We start from the raw sequence: 17,415 nt of genomic DNA, 5'->3' as shown, positions 1-17,415 counted from the left end.
ATGATGAATAGTCTAATTATTCATATTTAAAGAAATTTTTAATTGGTCCTAAAATAAACAAATATATATATAAATAAATAAATAAGTAAATAAATAAATAAATAAAAATATATAAATATAAATAAATAAATAAATAAATATATATGTATTAAATATTGTTATCAGAGACGTTTGACGGAAATTATATTGATATTTTTAACGAGGATATAAATATATTAAACGAAACAGCACTGGTTGATTGTTAAACTTTATGCACGCCTCGAAGAAATGTTGTGCCACGTTGCCTCGCTGTGACATTTGTTATCATATTATTGATATTATAACGCAAAAAAGAAAGACATGAGATAATTAAAATTATAGGAAGAAGCCTATTATTAGAAGTAAGACAAGTAGAAGCAATAACGAGCGTTGCGCTGATAAATTCGTAATTCGCAAGTCGTAGATTAGTAGCGATCTCATGGAAGAGCGAAAAAAAATGTAACATACATGAGAAATTTAAATACAATGTTTTATATGTAAACAAAATATAGAGTACTTCTTTCTTGAGGATACTGTAATTTAAAATGGTTTCCAAGATTAACAAAAAGCAAGGAATTAATTTGTACATTTCATAAAATAAATCTGTGAGTTTCATCCTAAGTGTTTCTCCTTTTATGAAGAGAATCTACTAAATGTAATAAAAGGGGAGGAGGAACGGTTAGAAGAAATTGGAAAAAAATTAAAATAGAATACAGAAACTCAACAAAAATAGTATAACAAATTTTCCTTTTGACTAAGAAAAATAAAGATTGTTATAGACAATTTCTTTTTTTGCTTTATGGAACGAAGACTGCATTCAAGTGAATGGTAACCAGGCTAGAATCCGGGTAAGGCTAGGTAAGATCTTATATAAAATATTCGACTTACTCACAATTGAAAGGAATGTTGGCTGAACGAATTTTCCACTGTGCAGATCAAACATGTGCTACTTCTCAGTACATTGAGCCAAATATATATTATTGCATTTTTCATTTCTGAGTTTTCCGTAATATATGGTTTACGATTCTTACTTATTTATCTCTGTTTTCTACATAAAATATTTTAGGTAAGTTATCAAAATTGTTCATTGCCTCTTAATAGGCTATCTTCTGTTAATATACTGACGTAATATACGTAGTTTGTAGACAGTTTTGTATTTTTCACGATATTCGCGATGTAGCTACACTCTCACACAGCGTCTGTAACAAATGAGGAAGCTCAAGAAATGTCAACACGAGAGAACGACACTGCCGTTCAATGTTAGAACTTCTATGTGTCAGTCTCTGTCGGTAAGAATGGATAACACAATAACAACTGATCAATAGTGAGTAAGTTAAAATTCTTGAGGTTGATAAGTTTTCAAGAATCGATAAGTTACCAGAGTCGATAAGTTTCCGGAGAGCGGTAAGTTACCAGAGTCGATAAGTTTCCGGAGAGCGGTAAGTTACCATAGTCGATATGCTTCCTGGGATTGGTGCGTTTCCCAGGGCAGGTATGTAATTTTATTGCACATCGCAGAAGCAAAGTGAGGTTCAAAGATTCCCATTTTTGGATATATTCAAATAAGGATGGCACTACCGACTTACCCAATGCAAATAATTCATACTATATTCTCCAAGCAATCGATGTCATTGATGTGCATTACGAAGGTCTGAGTAACCAGCGTAATCTCATAAATTTCAAGTGGCTTAACATTAAGTATGGCAAAAATATCTATGACTACGACTTTGAAAAAATATCAGCAGATCTTCCGGAGTAATTTGGCATCTCAGGCTGTGAAAAAATTACTGTGAGAGGATTGGAGAGGCACTGCATAGAATGTTCAATGTGAAGAAATTGATTGTTAGAAATCACAACAAATCTGCTGCGCCAGAGGTAACTTGTATGATGTTAGAAGATTTTATGCCTGTCTTGGCTTGTGAGAACCCTTGGAAATATCGAATGATATTAAGTAAGATTACAGTTTGTAATAATAGTTTCACAGAAATATTCATCTTTATTTATATGTAATACATACTATTTTTGTAATTTTAACTTCGTTTGTTTTAAGTTGTTTCTGATAGAGCATGCTCCTCATAAGTCTCCACTAGCAAACGATGACTTTTAGCAGCAAATTTCTTGAGATGAAAGAAAAATAATGCTTCCCTTTAAATGCTCTTTTCTTGGTACAAAATCCGACATCTTCAATGCAATAAAAAATGGTGTTGTTTGCATTACAATCTAATGTCACACATTGATTATTAAAGCCTGTTGACAGTACTTTCATATATATCATCAGTCATTTTCGACCATGATGAAATAGTTCAACTATTGACCTCTATTAGTCAACAGCGAGAATTAATTCAAATTCCTAATATATTTGTAGGGGAAATGTATTTTATCTTTATTGATTTAATAGTTACATATATATCATATAATGATGTAAATTTTGGTAGAACAACAAATTTATTAGAAGTTTTTTTCAGATGTTCATATTAAACGACATAGTCGTACCGTGAATCCATATATACGCATAAAGCAACGAACTCGCGACCGATCGTGTATATTTACACGACGACTTTAGTTGAACGCAGGCAAGATTTTTCGTTTGACCATAACGGCTGATCTGAGAATATTTTAAATGGGCTTAATTGATTCCTTGGGTTTACTTTTTAAAACTTATTACTAACTACTTTATAAAACTTATTAACTTACTAACTACTTTATAAAACTTATTACTTAATAAAACTGTCTTTATTTTTGTCCTACGTGTCCTAGAAGCGGAGTTATCTTAGCTCAAAGTCCGAAATCGTGAATTTTCACGTAAGAAACGTCGTCGTCTTCGTCTCCTCCTAATCAGAAGCTGTCTTTTTACCATTTTCACCAATGGATGGCGCCAAGATAATATGTTCCATGTCACGTTTCCGATTCTATTTGACGTTCGCGATCGTTTAAGTGGAACGCGCTCCACGGAGAAATCAAATTGTGAGATGAAGATATTTATTGTCATATCAAGCTACACGGTTCATGTCAATCTGAATCCGCGATGCTGATCGGTCGTGCTGTGTGTGATCAGCTTTAGGTACGTTCGAGGAGATATTATTTAGCGCTACGGCATCATTCTATCCTTGTTGTATATGTAAAGAGTAATAAAAATAGAATGACGCGATAGCGCTAAATAACGTCTTCTCGAACGCATCTTTTGAGCCGTTTGGTTATGGCTATATCGCTGATGTTGATATTAACGTAAATAAACGAGAAAAACGGAAAAGATCGCGCGCGTGAACAATCACAAAAATTAAAATTCCAATTAATTTATACTTTTTCCTTAGAGATCCTCCAAAAATTAAAAAAACTCACGAAAATAATTTTTTAATCGAATAAATAATAATCACAATCTCTTTATGTAATTTATATTATATTTAATTTAATTAATACAACACACTAGTGATGTATTATAAAGTGTGTTATAATGTGTGTTGTAATCTTTAGTGATATATATCATATGTACACATCACTAAGAGATTAATCAACAATTGCATAACTCCACGAAGGGGGAGGGGGAGGGGGGGTTCTATTAGCTTCCGTGACGACTGTGATGGCAGGAGGAGGGAGAGTAAAACTCCTGGAACATCACATTAGGCTGTCGGCACACGGTACTTATTTTCATGCTGGATTTAAAGAAATCTAATAATATAGTGTGATGACAGAAGAGGGAGAAGGGGGATAATTCCACGTGTGACATTTTTCTTTCAGTGTGTTACATTGAAATAATGTTTACTTAATCCAAGTGAGATAATTACTTCTCAGCAAGTATTTACTTGAATGTAGCACTTTTTCAGCGTAGAAAAATAAATATCGAACACGGTAACCTCGTGATCTTTTCGACCGCTTTTCAGATCCAACACGTTGCGTTATATGCTACTAATTCAGACGGCGTGGATTTTCTGCGGAGTCACGACGTATGTCGTCAATTATAGACACCGAAAGTTGACGTACCGGCAATGGGTGCCAGACGTTTATTACTCGTCCCACCTGTTGTACGTCGTCATCTACGTTTACCAACTTCTGAGCACGTTCTACTGCGCGAACATGAACATCGCCTGCGACGCACTCATATGCGGCCTTATGATGCACGTGTGCTGTCAGATGGAGATCTTGGAGTATCGCTTGAGGAATATCAGTCGAGATACTTTGGGCTACTGCATACGCCATCACAACAGCATACTCGAGTCGGTCACCAGCCGAATCTTTTCCTCGCTTACGCGCAATTATGCTATTACGGCGTTATGATGAAAATGAACCAAATAACACGCGTTTGCAGATTCACGGGTCTCGTTAACACGAGATTCGCGCAAATCATCGGGTTTCAATTTGTCATGAGCACGCTAGTGATATGCTCGAATCTGTTTCAACTCGGCAAATCGTCATCGGTAATCTCGATGGACAATCTCGCGTTAATGGCCTATACAGTCTGTATGCTGACGGAGATATTTATCTATTGCTGGTTCGGGAACAAAGTCAAGTGGAAGGTAACGTTTTCTAATCAAATAGGACGGTCTTGCACAAAGAAATCTGACTGAACTCATGTTGCCGTTCACGTTTCATTGCATACGTTTCGTTATCTCATCGACCGTGTGTTATTAATCACGAACAACCAACCGGAAATTTATAATCAACCCGAAATACTGTATAATCTATGCGAAATAATAAAAAGATTGTGATTATTTCAAGAGCATGTTTCGCGTGAGTGAAGTTTATGTTCGCAAGTGAGTAAGACAATTCTGCACGCTAATCTGCAGAGTCTTCAATTGTCGGACAGCATTTTCCAAATGCAGTGGCCAACGTTGGACGGTAGCCTCAAGAAGAGTCTTCTAATGATAATGAGTCGCGCGACAGTGCCTATCGAGTTTATCACTGCGTACGTTATCCCCTTGAATCTAGACTCCTTTGTAGCGGTCAGTATATAAAATTTACACTTATCGTACAATTTACACTGACGAAAAATCGGGCGTATCACTCCACGATAAAGAATTTCTCAGTCTTATGTTTTCAATATATTTATAATTATTGCAGTTGCTCAAAACATCGTACTCTACTTACAACCTGCTAGTGCGAATGCAAGAACAATAGTACAAAAGCGAGCGCGAACATCGAAATGTTTATGCCTCGGTGCAATTGCTTTCTTAAATCGTTGGCGTCACGACCACACGTGACGGCGTGATTTTAGATTCCAATTTGTAAAGTAGATAGAATAAAAGTTTCGAAAAATGTCAACGGAGTGCTGAGATGCAGCTGTGCCTTTTTGATTGCATTTATGCTCTTTCGAAAATGCACATCACGTGTTAAGTCGCTTGTAAGGAGACGAATTATCATTTTCGTCCGCGTGTAAGCCACATATATCGCGTGTAAGCCACATATATCGCGATCAACTTCATATTTTCAATATTCAACTGTCTTTCGTAGCTTATTTCCGAAACTAGAGAAGTATCATATGCGATCCTGCAGTCTTACCCGACGTATTCTTCAGTATCACACGACACGCGATCGTAATCCGATGCGCAGACATGCTATGGTAAATAAATTTAAAAGCAAACAGGAAATAGCAATCTACCCGTGTCGCTAATAACCAGTCAGGAGTCACGATCGTATTCGATCGACTGCGGTGTTACGGGAGCTATCTCAGATGCAATCCTCTTGCCGTTCGCTTTGCAAATACAGAAATCGATACGTCGTGATTCCTAAATAGAGACGTAATATGTTAAAATGTTTTGTCATCGATGCTAATGACTGATGACATACGCGAAGGTTTGACATGGAAATTATTCATAGCTCATTCGATATTGATGAACGTACAGGTAGAGAAAAGCAAAAGTCTCTCGCTCTTCGCCGTATTAATAGTTTCATCTGTTATATTCCGACATGTATCGAATGACGATATCGTTTTATTATCTAATTTTACGATGGAAGTTGAATGCGAAAATATTGCTGCTTGATAAGTATCGTCTGGCATACAATCCGAGCGAGAACCCGGTGTCGTGAAAATACGCGCACCAAAGGAGAAAATGAAAAAAAAAAACGCCGGTGAAAACTAATTTTATCGGTCGTAAAGTCGTGTCGCGTACTTATAGACGTTCTTAGATATGAAATAAAATTTTACTGCTTCATTTCTTACTTACTGCATTGGACTCCGGCTTGAGAGGCTAAAGCCCTCTCGAGAACATAAAGAAAACAGAGGTTGCTCGACGACTCGGGAAATTACTCAAGTGATACAGAAGCTCGTAACACATTTACATAATTATATATATATATATATATATATTTACAGGCATTTTTTTTTTAATTAACCGCTTTCTAGAGATGCGCGTTTTGAAATTGACGTTTATGATCGTCATATTCGCCGGCTGTTTCCGACCGTTATCGTGGCTATCGCGGTTCAAACGTGCTGCCTACAATATTTACAGAATATTAATAATCACCTTTTTATACACTTTCGCGTCGTTGCAATTCATGGACATCGTCCTGAACGTCGATAATCCCGACGATTTCATCGACAATTTGTACATGATGCTGAATGTGTCCGTATCTGGCTACAAATTGTTCATCATGTGGGTAAATTACGAGGATATCGTGGATATAATTAATAGCCTCACCAAGGAGCCGTTCAAACCGTTGGACTCGGGTGAAATGGAGATCCGTCGCAAGTTCGACGCGCTAATTAGGTAAATATCTCGATCCCTGTACACCATCAGATATCGTCAGACATAGTTCAGTTCTGCTTTTCTTTTTTTGACCGTTCTATTCGTAAGAATTGATATTTCATTTTTATATTTCAACGTTTTTCTCACATAACAAAATAAGTTATTTTTTTCAAATAATAAAAAGAACATTTATTTTTCAAGTACAATAAATTAATCCTTTGACTAATTAATTTAATTAATATAACTAATTTAACTAATTTGACACAATAGTATGTCTCGAGTTTCAAATACATAAAGTCTTATTCATCTTCCGACAGGAACTTTTCATCAATGTATATGTTCTACATTTTTTAACACGTGACATCAATCAAACGCGATAACTCCTCCTTCCCGATCATTTCCCAGGGCAAACACGCTGCGTTACGCGATTCTGATCGAGACGTCATGGACATGCACCGGATTGACGTCGTTGCTCATCGATTTCAGACAAGGGAGGCTAACGTACCGGGAATGGGTGCCGTACGACTATTGTTCATCTTACGCGTTGTTTTTTGTCACATACGTTCATCAGTTTTTAAGCACGTTCTACTGCGCCACCGTGAACGTCGCTTGCGATACCTTGATATGTGGCCTCTTGATGCACGTGTGCTGTCAGATGGAGATCTTGGAGTATCGCTTGAATAAGATCAGCCAAGATAATCTGAGCTACTGTATACGTCATCACAACAGTATATTCAAGTAAGTTGTCGCAATGCAGTCGAAGAGACTTTTCACGTTAATCGAGATCGCTATTGTACGCGAGCTGTCGAGTAGAATAATTGTTTAAGTTAATTTCGTCTTTCTCCTTTCTTCAACGACCGTCGTGACAATATAAAAGTAGAAACTGATTTGCAGACTTGCGCGCAAAATAAACGCGAAGTTCACGCAGATCATCGGATTCCAGTTTGTAGTGAGCACATTGATAATATGTTCCAATTTATTTCAATTGAGCAAATCGACGATGAGCGCGGACAATATCGAGCTGATTGTGTATACATGCTGCATGCTGACGGAAATATTTATCTATTGCTGGTTCGGAAACAAAGTTAAATCGAAGGTACGTCGCTTAGGTCGTTCTGGCGGATCTTTGTGGAAGGCAAATGTCGTGCAAAAAAATTGACGGAAATGTTTACATATGACTAAGAAATTCTGCGTGTCAATCTGTACCTGTAGAGTCTTCAATTGGCGGAGAACGTTTATCAAACGCAATGGCCAGCGCTGAGCAACAGCGTCAAAAAGAGCCTGCTGATAGTTATGAAACGCGCGATCGTGCCCATCGAGATCGTCACCGCGTATATCCTCCCTCTGAACTTGGACTCCTTCGTAGCTGTAAATTTATACAAATTCGTACATTACTGAACCGTCAAATCGACCACCACTCAGATATCACTTCCGGGTCTAACGAGTCTCGTGTTATTTCAGATTCTCAAAACATCGTACTCCGCTTACAATTTGTTGGTACGAATACAAGAATAGTAACAAAGACTCGAAGATAAACAGTTTGTTTTATAGATGCAATTATATATACATATTTGTGTAAATAAAGTATGTCACTGATAATGAATTCTACTGCTCGCGATATCACCATCGCATTTCCCACTTTTACAGCAGTGTATGTTCGATTACGATTTCTCGTATGCATTCATCAAGATGCGGTTTCTCCGATTTCTGCGTTTACGCAGAAAAATCGATGAAGGAACAAGCAGCGACCGCGAGAGTCGATAAGCGAACAAGCACGGTGATATTATAAATCTAACTGGCTGGACGGTACATACGAAAGCGAAAAACGTGATAACCGAGAGAGAGTGTACGAGGGATAACCGTGATTAAAATTTTACGACAGACAAGACTGAATAATAAGACTGTAACATATATATATATATATATTTATATAGCACGATATATTATTTGTACGGAAACGACGATATAGAGAAGGAGAACGAGGGAGGACATGAAAAAAAATCCCCTCGGCCGTTCCTCGTAGATCGTTCGTATATCTTTCTTTCATATTGCGAGTATCTCACGAGATATTATAACTTTCATTGACTACAACCATGTAAAATAAAGACCTCGAATGTTGCATAAGTTATAATCGAATCATTAGTGTAATTTACCTTGATGAAACTTTAGTATAGCCCTTGCGGTCGACAATATGGTAATAGAGATAGCTACAGAGAAATGCGTGGACAGATACGATATCACTATCAGAAGGTCGTGCCGCGGGACTATAATATCCGAAGGGTTTCGTTCCCTCTTAAAATTTATTTATACAGACGTATATTGATATAATCGGGCGTTTGTACGCTTCGTCGGACAAAAAGTCAATTGAACAATATCTCTGGAACGTGTGCGATCGAGTTCAATTAATTTCGGGCGACGGCAAGAGCGGTTTAAAGGCTGGTTATTGGCGCGGAAATATTGTAAATATTATGTATATTGTATACTCGAGAGCTTAACGAATGTATTCAAACAGTTAGCTTAGAAATTATGATTCTCACTTCGCACAAGCGAAATTCTTATCAAGGAATATAATCAAAGGATCGTTTTCGCACAATAAGAAAATCTCTAAAAATCCTTCGACGTTACGTCGTGATATTAACGGCAATACAGGAGAAATCACATTAATAAGTGAGCTCGAATGTGCGTGTTGAAATTCACACTCCTGATTTGCGCGCTCGCCGGATGCTGGCAGCCGTTATCGTGGACATCATTGTTCAAGGATATCGTTTACAAAACCTATGCGATGTTCTTGGCATCCTCGTTGTACATGTTCTCGATATCTCAGTTCATGACTATCGTTCTGAACGTTGAGAATTCCAACGAATTCATCGACGCTTTGTACATGATGCTGACCGTGCTAGTTGCAGCCTACAAGCAAACCTTCATGTGGGTGGATCGCAAAAACGTCATGATGGTAATCGACCAACTCACTGAGATACCCTTCACACCACATGAGTTGCACGAGGTGACGATACGACGAAAATTCGACAAAATGATACAGTAAGTATCGCATATCTCGAGATTATGCGAGCAAACAGGCATTTCATGCTTGTCATTCGTCAACGATAAAAGGAATTTTTTAACGAACAAAAAACATTACCCGGAAGCGAGATATATTAAGAGAGTAGGAAATATATATTAGGTGGGAGAAAGGGTCAGAAAGGGAGACAATCAAATCAGGGAACGTTTAGTAAATAGAAACGAGAAACGGAACAACAGGGAAAATTGGAAGCACAGCTCGATTTATCTGTTACATGTTTGCTCATTCATTTGATTTATACGAATGTAGTATAACCAATATAATCGATCTGAATGGGCGAATGCAAAAATATAATGTATTAAATAGAGAGATATAATACTATCACTTTACTGCTGTAAATAATAACGAAATTTCAAGACAATCGGGCGTAACAATAATGTCCATGGCGATTTTCTAGGAACAACACGTTGCGCTACCTGATTCTCGTGATGATGTCGATCACATCGATACTCCTAACGTCCTTCTTCACGGTGCTAACTGAGAGAAATCTGACGTACAAAGCGTGGGTGCCGTTCAATTATTCGTCGTCCTCCGTCGTGTTCTTTCTCGTGTACAGCTACCAGTTGATAGGCATGTCGACCTCCGGTATAGTAAACGTCGCTTGCGAGAGCATAATTTGCGGATTCCTGTTGCACATCTGCTGCCAGCTCGAGATCTTAGAGTACCGATTGACGAAGATCTCGCGGAACCGCGACGTCTTGGGCGACTGTGTTTATCACCACAACCGCATTTTTACGTTAGTTCCACAAGCCAGTCTCGTTAAACTCCGAAAACTTACGCTTCGAGCGCGTTAGAACGCGCTTTAGAAAACGCGTCCGTGAGATCTCATCGTTGTGATAACCCTGAACAACACGAATCCAACGATTTTCTTTTGTACCTCCGGTAAAGGCGTTCCTCGGGGCGAACTAGAAGGACCATTGAAATTCTGACATCTGAGAATTTTCTATCCAATCGTAGATACGCGTGCGAAGTGAATAACATGTTTGCGAAGATAATTGCTAGCCAGTTCGCGGTGAGCATGCTAGTGGTATGCTCGAATCTGTTTCGAATAGCCATGGCGGAGGACTACACGAGCATCGTTCCGTTTATATTCTATACCAGCGCGATATTGGCGCAAATCTTCATCTACTGTTGGTTCGGCAATGAAGTCAAGTTGAAAGTACATATCTTGCGTAAACGCTGATTTCATTCGCGCGGAATATCCCGCGGAAGAGGATAACGGCGGAAAATGTACGCGGAATTTTTTTCTGCTAATGTAATATTCAATCTCACGTCTTTATTTACAGAGCCAGCAAGTGATGAAAAGCATCTACGAAATAAACTGGCCAGGCCTTAGCAATAGCAACCAGAAATCCCTCCTGTTGATTATGAGGCGTACGATGATTCCGATCGAGTTCAGCAGCGCATATATTATCACGATGAATCTCGACTCGTTCGTGGCCGTCAGTATAATTCACTTAAGACGATGTAACATTTGTTATATGTAACAATACATAAAAATCGCTGTGTATAACAATTTATAACAATTGTTACCGATTGTGAATAATTTTCAATTTGATTATCTGTGATTTCTTTTGCAGTTGCTTAAAATGTCGTATTCGATTTTCAATTTACTACGTCAAACGCAAGAATAATAAGGTGGTTAATAAATAAGAATAATAATAAAGTGATTAATAAACGGATATAATCAGGCACGTTCATCAAATCACGTGTAACATGTAGTGAAGTGTGAAAGAAAATACATTAATGTCACCGTTTGCATTTTGCAAAAAATTTCTAAGATTATTATCCGGAATATTTGCTGATGTTTGTCCGGAAACTACAGTATGTAAAAAGAAGTGCTCATTTGTATGGAGAAACGGAAATTGTAAAATATAGAACATAACACTTGCATCTCGGTGAATTTATTTAGTAATGTTCGAGATACTACAATAAAATCATCATTTTTTACATGTCTTCCATTCTATTTTCTTTCGTTATATCGCGAATATCGTATTATTAGACGTAACTGTAATGGAATGAATGCTTAAAATTCCATAAAGATAAATATGTGGATGGCAAAACTAATATTTGCATCACTTTTGACTCATCTGAATAGCTTGCTTGGACAGATTTTTGTATATGAATTAAATCTTTTCTCTTCGTCTGCAGTGCATTCAACGACATGGAAAAACAGGTGAAAAACATAATGTTATACAGATATCTCACTACATACCAATATATTTAGATATGATATCAGTTCGTAGAACTATGACACATTTCAAGAGTAAAAGACGGTCGGACACTAAAAAAACAAAAAAACTTTTGTTACTGAAACAATATTTGTATAAACTGATTTTATTTTTCTCCGTAGTCAACATTATTCTCGAAATAATTGTGTATGAAGGAACAAGTTTTTTTATGTCCTCCGCATAAATTGCTGAATCTTCTGGACAGTGTAGGCATCAATTTCGATGGGAACATCTTAAATATCCTCTTTACAGTCTACCTCGCACTGAATGATTTTCACATCTTCCTTCACTTCAAGAAATAACTTAATTCTCAACAATTCGAGGAGAGTGAAGAGTTGAAAGTGACAAAGCTGAATTGACTGAATTCTCTGGTAACGGATTTTTATGCAGAAGACAGAGAAACCCTTCTTTCCTGGTATTAAAAGTATTTAGAGACCAATAGTGATTATATAGTAAAGCGAAGAAAATATGTATAAGTATTAAGTAATGTTACTAGCAACAAAAGATTTTTTCTCTTATTTTGTCTTTCCTTAATAAACGACCTGTCTTTACTTTTGAAACGTATGTCACACAATAAAATATAGAGTGGCTACTCATAAAAATTTCATATAGGAAAATTACAGTTAATGATCTACCATCTTTGAGATATATACATGTGCATATTTCATAAAATTGTCGGTTGTGGCAGAGAGGAGAGATTAAAAATAATATTACAGAGACAATGAGAAATGACGAGACCATATGTCAAAGTAAAAGTTCGTAGTGGAATATCGTAAAAATAAGAACGACGACGAATGAATTATAAACGAAACACGATGCGCGTGAAATTTATTACTTTGAATATTTATGCTCTGCTTCTTCTTTCTTCGCCAAAGTAATGACATAACGTACAATCTTCGAATACAATATATATCTCGCGTCAATTCTACGCGTTCCGATTTATGAAGATATTTTTCCGCGAGAATGTAAGTGCGTAAGTGCGGTGTTACGTGGTGATAAGAGGAGTGAACACAAGGGTAGTTTTACGGCGACCGTAAGACCGCTGTCGCGTCGTCAGGCTATAGACATTCAGGATATTCCGGTTTCTCGTAAATCATTTTGTCTCTTATAAAACGCGGTGCAAAGGTTCGATCGGAGACAGATGCAAACTTCGAGATTGGCTCGCGCATAACGGAGACTTCCTTGATCTATTCCAAACGATTTCACTCTGTAGAATTTATTCCCGATTCCTCAGCGTGACGTCGAACGGCTTTTACAATTAATTCGTGTTATGACATTTTAATGTTCTTTAGTGAAATTGTTTCGTGCTTTTAGTATGTAATCTCTATTTAAAAATACGCACGGATCGATCACGATCTGTTTTTGGTAATGATAGTATAATATCAACGGTAACTTGTGTGAGCAAAATCGAGCTAGAGAAGTTGAAATGCGCGTGTTGAAACTCACACTAGCGATCTGCACGTTTGCTGGATTCTGGCAACCGCCTTCGTGGACATCGCTTTTCAAACACGTCATTTACAAAACCTACGCGATATTCCTAATCTTCTCGCTATATACGTTTTCGATTTCTCAATTCATGGACATTATACTGAACGTCGATAATTCCGACGAACTCATTGACTCTATGTACATGATGCTGACAGTATTCGTCGCGGGTTACAAACAAATTTGCATATGGAAGGATCGCAGAAATGTCACGTGGATGATTGACGCCCTTAGCGGGAAAACCTTCAGTCCGTCGGAATCGGACGAAATGCTGATTCGAAGGAAGTTCGATAAGATGATACAGTAAGTACCGTCCGAAAGAATAGTAATGGATTTTTATAACAAAAAAAGCCTAAGAAAAATGGATCGCGATAATTCGCACAATTAACATACACACGATAAAAAACATTTTATACTTATGTTAAAATCAGCCCTTGTGAAAATGTTTTTGTGAAATTCTTAACATACATCATGTTAATTTAACATATTGCGTTTATATTATTTCAATATTTTGTGTTGAGTCCCGATATTCAACATCTACAAGTGTTAAAACATCTTATACTTTAATATTGATTAACATATTAATTTTGTGTTAAATTTCGACGTAATATTTGTGTAAATTTTCAATATACTCATCTTGTGTTAAAGTAAACTAAAAATACGTGTAAATCGTTTGGAAATATGTTAAATTTTACACCAAATTTTTTATTGTGCAGGGACAACACCTTGCGGTATTTAACCCTCGTGATGACGGCGGTCGCGTCGGTACTTTTGTCATCCGTCTTATTCGACTACATGAACGGCAACCTGACGTACAGAGTGTGGATGCCGTTCGACTATTCGGGATCTGCTGCGTTTACCTTCGTGTTCACTCACCAAATGATAGGCATGTCGACCTCCGGCTTGGTGAATGTCGCTTGCGAGAGCCTGGTCTGCGGTCTTTTGCTGCACATATGCTGCCAGTTCGAAATCCTGGAATACCGATTGACCAAGATCACGCGAGATCGAGATATCCTGCGCGACTGTATTCGTCACCACAACATGATATTCGAGTTAATTTCCTCCGAATGATTTTGTTCTATTACGTTAATAATTTTCGCTCCCATTTTCTTCGTAAAACAGTCGTCAGTTATTCTGTAAACAACATAAAAATTATTCGAAGATTTATCTTTACCGTTCGATATATTCGGAATATAACAAATTTCCAGCACTTGTTCTTTTTTCTGTAGATGCGTCGAATAACTTTTGCGTGATTTTATACGCTCCCGAATTTTAGAAACTGAAATCGACTGAAGGTTTTCTGTCCAATCGCAGATACGCGAACGCGATGAGCAACACGTTCGCGAAAATAATCGCTATTCAGTTCGCAGTGAGCATGCTAGTGGTATGCTCGAATCTGTATCGAATAGCTATGGCGGAGGACTATGTGAAATTTATTCCATTGATGTTGTATACAGGCTGCATGTTGGCACAGATTTTCATCTACTGTTGGTTTGGAAACGAAGTCAAGTTGAAAGTATATCGTACCACGTAACAGACATAATAAGAAGCATATTTCGTAAAAAGGAAGCACTATGTTTCTCTTATAATGTGCAATATTTTGTTTGTTTTTTTGTTTTGTAGAGTCTTCACTTGGCCAATAGCATTTATAATGTCAAGTGGCCGGAGCTTAACAACAGGAGCAAGAAGTCACTTTTAATAATCATGAAACGTGCAACGAACCCCATCGAATTTAGTAGTGCGTACATTATCACGCTGAATCTAGAATCGTTTGTATCCGTCAGTATCACAACTGGATGATATACATATAAAAATTATTTTTGTGAATCTAACGAATGAATAACTTTACATATGCGCCCGCAATTTGTTTACAGTTACTTAAAATGTCGTACTCGACTTTCAATCTGCTACATCAAACCCAAGAATGACAACATGGTGAAGGATTAGTGGAAATTATTTCTACTATCTAACGATAAGTAGACATTTTTTCTGTTACCTAATAATAAATAGACAATTTCTAGTCAGAGGAAAATATAATTTACATATATTTCGCTCAATGTAATTAATAAATTACTCATTAACTATTGCGAAATTTGTAAAATGGTGCATGACTTTTCTGTTCAGTTTAATTCATTCTACAGTCATATGTGCGTTTGGCGGAAAATTTGCGGACACCCTGTACATGTAGACAATAAAAAAACTTATATCCGATTGACTCAGATATAATTTTATATTTTTCATCATTTTTATAATTTATATTATTTCATTTTATAAAATTACTATTTTATATTTTATATTTATTATACTAAAAACTGTATTCTGTTTACCGTGCCATAAATTCGCTACAATATTAAACGAAAAACTAGTTATCATCAGCAGCCACTTTATAGGATCCTCGATGGTGATGTGCTTCCCGCTGTTTCGCTTAGTAGTGTCGACGTTCAGTGGCATGTATATATATAGACGTATATATCTAAACTCTAATGTGTCTGTTCTGTGTGTTGTTAGCGGTGTTCTATTATTGTTGATATGGAAACGAAGTGAAGTAGAAGAAAAGGAAAATTCAATCTCTGATAGACTTACTAAAAAACAAATTAATGTCCTCTACATGAACTGCTGAATCTCCTGAGTAATGTAGGTAGCAACTCCAATGGGAACTTCTTAAGTACCTTCGCAACGAATGATTTTCACATCTTCCTTCATTTCAAGAAATAGCTTAATTCTCAACAATTCGAGGAAGGTGAAGAGTTGAAAGTGGCAAAGCTGAACTGACTGGATATTCTGATGACGGATTTTTATGCAAAGAACAGAGAAAAACTTATTCCCTGATATTAAAAGCCCTTAGAGAACAATGATGATTATGATATAGTAAAATAAAGAAAGTATGTATAAATATTAGGTAATGTTACCAATATCAAAAGTTTTATTTCTTATTTTGTCTTTTCTTGATGACCGACCGGTCCTTACTTTTCAAACGTATGTCATACAATAAAACATATAGAGGGGCTACTGATATAAAATTTTTCATTTCATATAGGCAAATTACAGTTAATGATCCACGATCTTCGAGATATATACATGTGCATGTTTCATAAAATTGTCAATTGTGGCAGAGAGGAGAGATTAAAAATAACAATATGACAGAGACAATGAGAAATGACGAGACCATATGTCAAAATAAAAGTTCGTAGCGGAATATCGTAAAAATGAGATCGACGACGAATGAATTATATATGACACATGACGCGCGTGGAATTTATTATTTTGAATATTTATGCTCTGCTTCTTCTTTCTTCGCCAAAATAATGACACGACGCACAATCTTCGAATACAATATGTATCTCGCGTCAATTCTATGCATTCCGACTTATGAAGATATTATTCCGCGAGAATGTAGTCGTAAGTGCGGTATTACGCGGTGACAAGAGGGGTACGTACGAAGGAAGTTGTACGGTGAGTAAAACCGCTGTCGCGTCGCCGGGCTACAGACATTCAGGATATTCCGGTTTCTCGTAAATGTTTCGTCTCTTGTAAAACGCGGTACAAAGGTTCGATCGGAGACAGATGCAAACTTCGAGATTTGCTCGCGCATTCTCCGCGTAACGGAGGCTTCCTTGATCAATTCTAAACGATTCCACTCTGTAGAATTTATTCGCGATTCCTCAGTGTGACGTCGCACGGCTTTTATAATTAACTCGTGTTATGACTTTTTAATATTCTTTGGTGAAATTGTTATTGGCTTTAGCACGGATCGATCGCGATCTGATTTGGTAATAATAATATGATATCAGCGATAACTTTTGTGTGAGCAAAATCGAGCTACAGAAGTTAAAATGCGCGCGTTGAGACTCACTCGCGATCTGCACGCTCGCTGGGTTCTGCCTTCGTGGATGTCTGAGATGTGATTTTACACGCTACTATC

The 17,415-nt window shown here is 37.0% G+C and overlaps 1 protein-coding gene across 1 annotated transcript; it reads left to right on the top strand.

The window, feature by feature from the left end:
* The first annotated feature begins 1,718 nt into the window (after nt 1-1,718).
* On the top strand, nt 1,719-15,421 carry LOC106742051. The gene is made up of 17 exons (XM_014614641.1): nt 1,719-1,807; nt 3,897-4,229; nt 4,322-4,522; nt 5,506-5,516; nt 6,326-6,719; nt 7,104-7,436; nt 7,593-7,794; nt 7,911-8,066; nt 9,523-9,737; nt 10,175-10,513; nt 10,735-10,936; nt 11,064-11,244; nt 13,652-13,796; nt 14,210-14,545; nt 14,808-15,009; nt 15,117-15,272; nt 15,368-15,421. The coding sequence occupies exons 1-17, from the start codon at nt 1,719-1,721 to the stop codon at nt 15,419-15,421; spliced, it is 3,549 nt and encodes a 1,182-aa protein (XP_014470127.1).
* The last annotated feature ends 1,994 nt before the right edge of the window (nt 15,422-17,415 follow it).

Source organism: Dinoponera quadriceps, unplaced genomic scaffold (assembly GCF_001313825.1).
Source record: "Dinoponera quadriceps isolate SergipeBrazil2010 unplaced genomic scaffold, ASM131382v1 scaffold588, whole genome shotgun sequence".
NCBI lineage: Eukaryota > Metazoa > Arthropoda > Insecta > Hymenoptera > Formicidae > Dinoponera > Dinoponera quadriceps.
This window is presented reverse-complemented; position numbering and strand designations above follow the sequence as displayed.